At 32.6% G+C, this 12,317-nt stretch overlaps 1 protein-coding gene across 1 annotated transcript; it reads left to right on the forward strand.

Annotated features, from left to right (window-relative positions):
- Nucleotides 1-711: 711 nt before the first annotated feature.
- On the forward strand, nt 712-3,249 carry LOC145064210 (uncharacterized). The gene is made up of 5 exons (XM_079011699.1): nt 712-1,015; nt 1,607-1,663; nt 2,044-2,810; nt 2,894-3,031; nt 3,199-3,249. Exons 1-5 carry the CDS (start codon nt 712-714, stop codon nt 3,247-3,249), a joined length of 1,317 nt encoding a protein of 438 aa, XP_078867825.1.
- Nucleotides 3,250-12,317: the final 9,068 nt, after the last annotated feature.

Consider the following 12,317-nt stretch of genomic DNA (forward strand, 5'->3'; position numbering starts at 1 on the left):
GTAATCCACTTGATTGCAGTCAGGAATGTTGACAACTTGACATTGGCAGAATACATATGAATGTTTTTTTTTCTTTTTTCATAATAAATCAACTTTATTTGCAATCTAATTTAATGAATGGTTTTTTTTTTGTTTTCATAATAAATTAACATGTGATAGTATTCGACAATGTTTGGTTCCTAATTATTGACAAAATCATGTGGAATTGCATGTAAGATTTCAGGTAGATTTGTCATTTGTATATAATTGATTTCATTATAAATATATCATACAAAATAAAAAACGTTTTGAATTTATATTTTTGGTGTCACATAACCGTTAACTCAATTACCTAAAAAGTTTAAGTTGTTTGGCCTCATAATTTGGTTTTGTTTTGAAAGAGATTCTTGTTTGACATCATGTTATATAATTTCTTGTGATTAGAACACAATGTTTTATTATTAAGTTATGTAATTTGTATTTTAATTGTTTTGGATTTATCCAAATGGCATGAATGATCAAAGTTGTTAATATTTTCAATTTTTTGATTTTTTTATTCCAGATTGGAAGATTCCATTGTCCATTGATTCCATTGTTCACTGATTCCACTGTTCACTGATTCTAGATTGACAGATTCCATCGTTTTTGAGCTTTCCATTATCTCAGGGGTGGTATAATCCTAATCCATATCTTATAAACTTATAGTTATTATTAATCAAATAATTAATAATCATGTCAAAGAGAAAATACGAATTCGGTGCTTCAAAAAGGAAACGGAAAATGCAAGAAGAAGCTTTTATAGATAAACAAAAAGGGTCGTTTTTAAAATATTTAACTACAAACAAAAACATTGATAATGAACAACAACAAACTAATTTTGATAATGAACAAGAACAAACTAATGTTAATAATAATTATCATGAACCAACTAATATTGAAAATGATAATGAACCGACAAATATTGAAAATGATAATGAAAAGACTAATGTTGAAATTGATAACGAACTAACTAATAGTAAAAATAATAACAAACAAAGTAATATTGAATTTGATAACGAACAAACTAATAGTGAAAATGATAATGAACAAACTAATATTGAAATTGATAACGAACAAACTAATTGTGAAGATGATAACGCACCTTTAAACATATATGATCCAAGTAGATGGAATAATATTAGTACTAATTTAAGAGATTTAATTGTAGAAAAAGGTCCTATTAAGATTTATGATTTTAAATTTCCAAAAGATCAACATTTAAGAAGCTTTAGTACATCTCTTTATATGCAAAAAATACCAAATGGAGAAAAATACGAACGAACATGGTTGGTTTATTCCATAGATGTAGGTAGAGTTTTTTGTTTTTGTTGTAAATTATTTAATGTGAATACACCTACATGTTCGTTAGCACATAAAGGTAATAATGATTGGAACAATATTTCTAGTATATTAAAAAGACACGAAGCAAGTAACAGACACATTCTTAATATGAGGTCATGGATTGACTTAGAAACTAGATTAGCAAATAATAAAACAATTGACAAGCAAATCAAAGAACAAATAAATAAAGAAAAGGAACATTGGAAAAATGTGTTAATAAGAATCATTGTTGTGGTAAAAACTTTAGGAAAAAAGAATTTAGCATTTCGTGGTACAAATGAAAAGATTTATGAAGAAAATAATGGTAATTTTTTTAACTATAATTGAAATAATTGCGGAATTTGATCTTATTATACAAGAACATATTAGGAGAATTAATGACAAAGAAATTCATAATCATTATCTTGGACACAATATGCAAAATGAACTTATTAGTTTATTAGGAGAAGAAGTTAAAAGTAAAATTATTAAAAAAGTAAAAGAGGCTAATTACTTTTCAATAATACTTGATTGTACTCCCGATCGATACAAGTCATAAGGAACAAATGTCAATTATTTTATGATGTTTAGATCTTTCAACAACTCCAATTGAAGTTAAGGAGTACTTTCTAGGATTTTTACTTGTAGATAATACAACCGGTAAAGGCTTATATGATGTTATAATTAATGAAATTAAAAATATAGGAGTAGATATAAATAATGTTAGGGGTCAATGTTATGACAATGGATCAAATATGAAAGGAAAACGTCAAGGTGTACAGAAACGATTGTTAGATATTAACCCTAGAGCATTCTACACTCCGTGTGGTTGTCATAGTTTAAATTTAGTAATTTGTGATATGGCTAATTCGTGTGATAAAGCTAGTGAATTTTTTGGCGTTATACAACAAATATATTCGATATTTGCTTCATCAACTCAAAGGTGGAAAATATTACAAGATAATATATCAAACCTAACACTTAAATCATTATCAGAAACTCGTTGGGAAAGTAGGGTAGAAAGTTTAAAAGCAATTAGATTTCAAGCACCACAATTAAGAAAATCACTTTTACAATTATCTAAAAATTGTGAAGATCCAAAAATTAAAAGTGAAGCTAAATGTTTAGCTACATATGAACTTGAAAACTATGAATTTTTACTAGGAATGATTATTTTGTATGATGTTTTGTTTGCTATTAACACTGCTAGTAAAAGTTTGCAATCAAATGATATGTCAATCGATGATGCTATAGATCAACTAAATGGACTTTTGTGTTTCTTTGAAGAATATAGAGAAAACGGATTTGAAAAGGCTTTAGATTATGCAAAAGAATTGGCTTTAGAAATGAATGTAAAACCTAAATTTCGTGAAAAACGTATCATTCAAAGAAATAGACGATATGATGAAAATGTTGCTAATGAAACTATTAAAACTCCTCTTCAATTATTTAAAACTGATTACTTTTTATATGTAGTAGATAAAGACATTACTTCACTTAAAATTAGATTTGAGCAATTTAACGAGTTCAAAAATATTTTTGGTTTTCTATTTAGTATAAAAAATTAAAATCATTTGATGAAAATACTTTAAAAGAACATTGTTTAAATCTTGAAAAATCTTTAAAGCATGATGATAGCTTAGATATTGATGGTTTAGATTTATTTCATGAACTAAAACTTTTAAGACGTATTGTACATTTAGAACGTGATACAATTATTAATATACTTAATTACATTAAAAAGTTTAATTCTTTTCCAAATGCATATGTTTCCTATAAGATTATGTTAACTATTCATGTAACCGTTACCTCTGCAGAAATAAGTTTTTCTAAATTAAAACTATTAAAAAATTATTTAAGATCTACAATGTCACAAGAAAGATTAAATGGATTAGCTATTTTGTCAATTGAAAAACATTTAGTAAAAGAAATTGATTATGAAAATTTTATTAAAGAATTTGCATTAAAAAAAGATAGAAAAATTAACTTTATGTCATAAAATATATTCAAAAAAAACATATACATAAAAAAAATTAACTCCGCCATTTGTGAACTTTTTAGTTTATTATTGCCGGTCTCAAGACCGGATAAAGGAGGAGGATTTATAACATTAAGTATAGTAAATGTTAAAGGGCCCCAAATTTTTGGTAGCTTAGAGCCCCCGAACTGGTTGAGTCGGCCCTGCTTACCCCCTGCAATTGCTTGAAGCTATAACAAAGAGTTAAGCTTTCGATTGAGGATTTTAAACTGTTTCCCAGACATCAACATATGATCTGGAATATTTTCTTCTTCTGGATCAAATTCGATTTCAGCAAACGTTCCTATAAACTCATTGTCTTCAGTGTGGTCATCGTCGTGAACAATGTTGGGATCAGTGGATTGTGATGAAAATAGAGAAGTGATAGGTTGATCGATGATGTTTTCAGAGGTTGGTGAATTGGTTGATTAAGGTAAAGTAGCATAACGATTGGTTTGAAATGGTGGTAAATAGGTGGTTTTATCAACTGTAGAAGTGTCAAAAGATAAGGAAATAACAAGGTTAGGATTACCTTGAGCTGCATTATTCGATACTCCTTCACCCTTATTGCCATTTGCATCTGTATCAGATACGTTCGCAATGATTTCAGAAGTTCGAACCTCCTCGAAAATTGATTTGGCATTCGAGACTCTGGGTGGTGTAACAATCGTCTTCTTAGGAGTTGATTGTTTTGCATGTTCACCTAGATTAGTGGTTGTGTCCATATTAGATGTGCTCACAGAGCCACCAAGATTTCCAACCTCCTCAAAATTTGACTTGATTGGAGAATCCCTCGTTGGTGATTGAACAACTATATTTACATCGCGAACTGGCAATTCTGGTACAACTTCATCTTCATCTTCAATTACCACTCTCCTTTTCTTCTTTTTCGAAATGCGTTCTACCGTGTCTTCAGGCCTCCGCTTTTTAGAACATGGTGAACCAGGTGTGCGAATTTCATGGATGACTACGCCTTTTCAATCAATTTGTGGTTTGCGAATAACCTCCGAATCACCTTCTGGTGAATGACTAAGTCTGTGAGCCATTTTCTTTAGTCTTTTCAAAACCCAGTTTGCGAAGGTGTGACATACTTCTCAGGTGAGCTTGATTCTTCAACAGGAGGCTTTTGAACATGCTTTGGTGGTGGATCAAACTTAACGACTTTCTTAGAAATAGTTTTGATGACTTTCTTTACTTTCTCAGGACTAGGTTTTGAAGGACTGCCCTTAACATCCTTCTTTGATTCCTTTCTCTTTTTCGATGTACCTCCTATACTCTTAGATAAAAGAACACCCATTTCAATCAAAGGATATATTGTTTGTTTGTATGACACCATCACTGGATTGGAGGGATCAACTTTTCGAAGCATGTTATCCGGAATACGAGCAATAGTTGCAAACATATCTGGATCATCTTCCACTGACTTCGGAAAGTGACACAACGAAAATTCAGCTTTTTCTTCATCTTCAGGGACTTGAATTCCTTCCTTCTCATATGCATACTGTAGAATCAAACTCCAGTATCGAGCACATGATATCCTGTCTACCACATTCGTGTTGCTAACACTTTTAACAAACTCATCCCATAATTGAGTTGTATAATCAACAAGAATATCATAATAGATGCCTGCCACCAAGGCATAAATCTCCAATTTCCATTTATCTAAGCCAACACTTCGACCCGTGAAGCATCAAAGATAAATCCCAAAAAGAAAGTTCCATAAACACAGTTGAGAATATTTCTTGAAATCATTTATCTTAGTAAGTAGTGGTTGATAACCCATCTCGTTGAATATATGCATGACTTGTTCATTCGTAACCGCATAGTAAGAATCAATAGTAGAAAGTTTCAAGATCTGAGCAAACAACTTCTTGGTGAGTTTGAACTTCTTATCATTGATCAACTGGAAGGTAATAACCTTGACTGTCTTGCTATACACGGCTGTCGAACCAGCAAGGGATAACCAAGATAATGGAACATCAAAAGAAGAAAACATGGATTTTGACAGAACCGAGTGTTTTAAAACCACGATGAGCATTTTCAAACCTTCAAGATACAAAGTAACATCATCTTGAACTTGAAGATTCGTGCTTTGAATCTTCATAAGCAATTGAGAAGTAATATCATCAGTTGAGATGGATCAACATGAGCATTTGTGGCCGCCATTGTTAGGGTTTGAGAATTTGAGAAGAAAAGAGCGTAGATCAATTTGGGGGATATTTTGGACGTGTAAAATTGGAATGAAACCCCAAAAAACCCTTTTATATGTAAACCCCATTTGAATTTGAAGCAGTTTGAGCATTAAATGCTAAGCCACATGTCACCAAGAAAATCGGACTTATGGCCATAAAGTTAGTGATATCTGAAAAAGTGATGATCAGTTTTCCTTGAAAATCGCCTAGGAACTAGAGCGTCACATCCATCAGTCGTTTCAAGTGTACCAATGGGATAGGAACCGTCAGAAACCTTCAGCATAGAGGTTAAGCTCTTTCACTTTTGGGTTAAGAAGGGAAATCATGTGCCTGACTTTCGAAATCATCAGCCTGAGTTGGTATTACTCAGAACCTCAAGGATTTCGTCAGTGCAATATGTTCCAAAGAATGTGATGAGATCAAGATAAAAAAATCCAGATCTGTGATATCAATAAAAATTGACATAAAGCAAATCCCAATAAAGATCGCTTCATTCTTCATCAAGAGAGATGTCGAACAGCTTGTGTGGTTTCCCGTGAATTACAATCGAATACTCATAGAGGAGTTTCAAAGGGCTTCTTTTTAAGAGCTTCATGGGTTGGCTGATCTTTTGTTATATTCACAACTTAACATAAGTGTGAAAAATTCTAAACAAATTTACATGTTTGACAAGTGTAGTCAGTGACCAGTAAGCTTTGGGGAATTTATCAAGTAACAAAGAATTATAATTGATATCCAGATAGAAATCACATTCCTAAACAAAATTATATTATGGATCTTGTTGGGTAAAAATGTCGTGGGTGTCGAACATATTAGCAAGACCACTCAAAACGAAAGAATATGATTTTAGATATCGAAGGTACCGAAACCAATGCTTCGTTACATTCTGGAACAAACGTTCCTCGTTAATTCATTAATTGTTTCGAAAAGATGGGTTTCACCTTCTTCACGGTCTCATGAATTGGGATCATAAACACATAGTTTTGATATGCCTAAATCCTGATTGGTTTATACCAAATATCTTTTGGACATATGTCATTATGTGTGAATGTTAAAGAACATTTGGATGAAAAAGATTGGTTTGAGACTAGAAAGTACCCCTGTTATTCTTGGACCGAGAAGGACACTCTTAACTCATGTGAGCAGAGTAAGGTAGCTCAGGAACTAATGTGAATATAGCCTAATTGGCACTACTAGAAAAACAGCATTTCACGACGCGCAATGCGTGTCGTAAAACGCTCAGATGACGTGCAAATGAGTGTCAAGGAAGGCCCTGTCATAACGAGAGACGACACGCTTTTGCGCGTTGTCTATAGACGACGCGCATTTACGACACGCATTTACGACGCTCATTTACGACACACAATGTGTATCAAGGAAGGCCTTGTCATAAAGAAAGACGACATGCATTTGCGTGTCGTAACCTTACAACGTGCATGTTTATGACAGACAATGCGTATCAAGGAAGCCCCTGTCATAAATGAACATGACACGTGTTTGCATGTCATAAACTTCAGTAACCATTTTCGATATACATTTACGACGCGTCTTTACAATACTCATTTACGCATAATACAAAAATATTTAAACAATTATATACCAAAACAATCAATTTCATCCAATAACATCATGTCAAAAAGTTGTAATACATTGATATTATAGGGATCTAATTGTACATTGTTATCAAGAGGTTTTCTCTAACTATATAACCTAATACTACATTGCTATTAAGGGACACCTTGTGCAATGTAATGATATACAAACTAAAAAGATATACACAAAGATGATAAACATCAAATTCCAACTAAGTAGAGTTGCATCTTGCCTTTCATAATTCTTTAAGACTAATGAACCCCTGCTCCGATAATTCTTGTGACCTGATCAAATAAAAGTCAAAAATTAATATGCTAATATAATTATTAGAAGAATCAAACATGGAATATTAGTTGTAAAAGACAAAATTACCCTTTTCTCCATCCAAAGAATGTGGGACCACACTTGAGATATGATATTTTATTAAGATTCGATCTTACATCATTTACCTATGTAAAGTAAAACTCGAATTATAAACATTTTAAATTATAAAATTATGATAAAATGTTGAAACTATTAATTTTATATAAATTTTAAGTAGGAGACTTACATCGTTTGAAATAAGTGTACTTATTACCTGGGAATATCTGATTTTGGTTTCCATCCTCCAAAAAGAGACCCTTTTAGTGTTCTTCTAGTAAGAAATAATCCATAATGACATGCTACATTTGGGTTTGTCTTAGGAACCCCAAGAGTAACTGTCACACCCCACCCATAAATAATGACAAATTTAATTATCTTTTTTTACCTTTTGAAGATTAAGAGATTAAGAAAGGAGTTAGTTAGGTTACATCATAGCAAGAATGCAAAGCTGTATTTATCATCTCAGTGTCTCCAATACATTCAAATGAATAGTCTACACCACCATCTGTAAGTCGCTTGATAGCCTGAAATCATACATATAAGAAATCTACTATATTATCCTTATTAATCTTATTATTGGAGTATTTATTAACATAAACATAGTACTAGTGTACCTGTTGAACTGTCTCATCAATGTCATTTGGGTTGATGAAATCTGTTACTCCAAAAGCTTTTGCTGCACAAATAACAAAAATCATTATTAATGAACAATTTTTATACTAATCACATCAAGAAACACTTGTTAGATTTAGCCCTTGCTATGAAAATAAATTTTATGCTATTACATTTCTCTTTCTTTTCAGGATTAGTGTCCACCCCAATTATCCTAGATGTGCTCCTTATTTTAGCACCTTGTGCAACCTAATCAATTGACATTTCAATTAACCAATAAAAATGATACAAAAACAGGTTTAGATACTTACAAATAACCCTACATTTCCCAAACCAAAAATCGCAACTGTTGATCCTTTAGAAACATCAACAACACTCCAAGCTTCACCCAAACCTATAAAAACAATTCTATTTACAATATTTTTTTCACAATTTTCTTATTTATGAAAAATGCAAAATTGGTCCCTGTGGTTTGTCTTTTTCTTTGGTTTTGGTCCCTCAAGTTTCAAATTTTCAAAATTAGCATACTTTTGTTGTGGTTTTCGTCTCTGTTTCAACTTGAAAAGACTATTTTGCCCTTATGTAATTTCTTTTGGATTTTCTTTTCAAATGACTAAAAAGAGGGGTCCATTATTTAAAATAATCTAGAAAAGACATCAGAAGAGCAAAATAGCCTTTTTCAAGTTGAGGAGGGACCAAAATCACAACAAAAGTATGCCAAAAGGACCAAATTTGCAACATCTATTGTACCAGTCACCGTCACATGCTAGACCTTCCCAATTAGATATGTCCTGTTCTCCCAAATATTTTATTTTTGTTTATCAAATATTACATCTCATACAAAAACAAAAAAAATATATGAATGAATTTGGTTTACTACGTACAAGGTTTTTGAAGTGTTTGAATTCTCCTGCAAGAACAACTGCCATAAAGCGTTCTACTTCAATTTCATTTAGAAGTTTCATCACCATGGGCATCTGTCGATGATCTCTTGAAGCATTCAAACTTGATTTTCATTCTTTCTTTTTTTATATACTTTTATATATGACGACAACACCTTTTATAACCCATGCCCAACCATGTTAACAAACATGATAAATCCATATCTATGCAAGACAATCCGTATCAACAGTACTTTCCTGCTGTGTGAATTCTTGTACCACCATTCCTTAACCAGCCACATGATGGGGTCCTTTCTTTTTCCTTCTTTCTCAAGCAAGGTCATAAGCAAATAACTGTAGATCTAGTCTTTGACTTTTGTCCTTTGTATACAAGAGTTGGTGTACATCCTTCTTTATCAAACCCACGTGAACACACATCAATCTCATCTTCCTCATTTTTTAATTATTTTGTACAGCAACAATCAAAAAATATATTTTACGGGCTCTCCAATGATCCCAAGTTTTCTTATCTTCTGATCTTCTTCCCTATTGTGAAGGAAACCAGAGACCCTCCACTCCAGTCTTGATTGTTATCTTACGATTGATGGTGCACAAACCCTCATCCCTTTCTCCTATTTCTGTTTCTGTCTTAATGCTTTCTCTTTTTCTTCTCAACCGGGCTCTAATACCACTTTGTTGGAGAAAGCATATCTAATCAAGAAGATAGAAGGATATATTGTGCAGGAAAGAAATAGAATTTTTATTAATCAAATATCAACAACATTTACATACGATAACTACACATATATATACCCGTAATAGGTACTTCTTAATGATCACAACAATTGAGGAGAACCATCATAACTCTTTGTTAGAACCGGTGAAACTCTTGGAGAGATAAGCACATTAACTTCCATCTTGTAACTGTCAATAATAACTTCCAACTTGTAACTGTTGTTAACAAGAATCGTTAGCAATAAGTCTAGCTTATATCTTTAACAATAATATCCTACACAAAAGACTGAGGCTGAATAAAGTTGATCCCATGCCTCCCACTACAATTACTAAGTAGTTCAATAATCTAAGAGATCTATCAAATAATCAACCCATGCATGATGTAATTCTTCAAAGCATGTGTTGATAAAAGGGTCAGTAGACTTGAGCACATAGTTCACTTCTATAGTAGAGGGGACTCGTTTTTTGGCAAATTTGAAATATTGGGCTGTAATTGTTAACAGTGTCCAAGTAAATACGAATTGAATTGCAGATGGGGTGATACATTAGTAAATAATTAAATAATACTTAACTAGAATAGCAAGTTCGCAAGCAAGAATCCCCAGTCCAATAAACTTACAGACATTATACTTGAGCAACTTGGGAGAGAAATTAGAAAAGGTCACAAGCCAACCTTCTCGTTTTCAAGTTGATGACGCTTTTTTAACTGATTGGCATCAATGGAAGGCATAAGAGGCACCACACCACCTGTAAGCGCATAAACCTACAACCATAAATGCTTCAAAAAATCTAGAAACCGCACAAATTATCTCAAAGGTATGTATGCATGTAATGTACAAACCTCGAGCGAAATGCCATCTGGTTTTCTCTGAGAACCCTTTTGGGGTCTCGATTTATTTTCCTGTGGTATGGGCAGTGAAATTTTCGGTATTCCTAGAATGTCCTTGGCATCCATTATCAAAGTTAGGGTTTTGACGTCAGTCCTTGTAATACAGACCAATCAATATTGTACGAGAAACTGCAGAAAACAAACAAATATTAAGTTGTAATAATGAAAATGAAACTGAAAATGATAACTTACCACTATAGTAGCGATTCTTCAGTTCCTCCATTGTTCGAGATGATGAAATCTATCAGCAATCACAGAGAATCGCAGATCAAAACGTTCACACAAATCAAATAGTTCATCCGTCTCTTCTTTGGTCCATGTCTGGCATACACAATTTTAGATTTGCTCAAAACTCAAAATAGAGATCAACACGTCATCAAAGATGATCTATTGAAAATATATGCCAACATAAAATCGGAATCCTATCACCATTAACATGTCTGGCATACACAATCATATGGATCGCATCTGACTAGTAATTAGCGAATAATATCTGTAATTGAAGCTTTATTTGATTATAGAGCAAAATTGGAGGTTTCATGTGATAGGAAATTACCATATTAAAAAAGCAATTGAGAAATCAAAATATACAGGACCAATTTCAAGTTAATTAGTACAGTTGGGGAGCAGATGTAGAGAAGTGAAGCGGTGGTGGTTTGAGAATCTAGAGAGAAGAAAGAAAGAAAGGGGGTTTTCAGTGGGGGTGAACTAGGGTTTTCAGTCGGTGGAAACAAAGCGGGCTTTTTTATTTTTGGATTTCATTTCCCCCTTGTACGAAACGAGGGTTTCATTAAAACTTATAAAGTGACATGGTTAGACAACACACATTTTATTTAAGGTGCCCTCCGTGTTTTTTTATTAGACACTAATTTTAGGGCACGTAAAAATGCGTGTCCTCTATGCTTCATATTTTGCAAAAATGACATCAATTTTTAGGTCACGCACAAATGCGTGTCCTCTATTAGTGCATGACATTGATTGCACGTAAAAGGCTGATTTTCTAGTAGTGTGGGAAGGAATTTTCGTGATGAAAAATCCATTAAGGCTTTCGAAAACACATTGAGTCATGGAGGCTTGAGTCGACATGCTGCAATATGCTTCTAGGGACATCTTAACTAGTACAAAGTTTCGAATGTATACCTTTCCCAAGAGCTGCAAGCCATGTTCCACTTAAAAATCTTCGATAAACAACTATACAAACTTGTTAATCAAACACAACAAAACAAAAAAAATATTTTTGAATTTTTTAGATTTGAACGAAAAGAACAAAAATAAGAAAATCTTTTTGTTATTTTTGATTTTTGAAATGAAAAACACACAAAAAATAAACGTATCAAACTAACAAAAATGAATAAAAAATTAAAAGTATCGACACTTCCTTTTTGAGACATAGTAACGAACGTTTTGCTAAATTTTTCAGCAGAATGTCGAAAACGAAGCATGTCGAAGGTGGTAGAATGAACACTAACCTCTAAATGAACCAAAATTCGACATCAAAATTTCGACATCACCAATCTCTATGACGATCATAGACCTAGAACAGCATTCGCGTCTAACATGCCTAAACCCGCCAAGATTCGTAGAAAACTCTTTTCTTCCATCATTTTTGTAAAGATATCAGCAAGCTAATCTGTGGTCTTCATAAAATGAACTTCTATGTTTCCATCTTCAACGTGGTTTGATAAAATGATAACTAA

The sequence above is a fragment of the Lactuca serriola genome, chromosome 7 (genome assembly GCF_051521515.1).
Source record: "Lactuca serriola cultivar US96UC23 chromosome 7, Lser_US96UC23_V15, whole genome shotgun sequence".
In the NCBI taxonomy this organism is placed as follows: domain Eukaryota; kingdom Viridiplantae; phylum Streptophyta; class Magnoliopsida; order Asterales; family Asteraceae; genus Lactuca; species Lactuca serriola.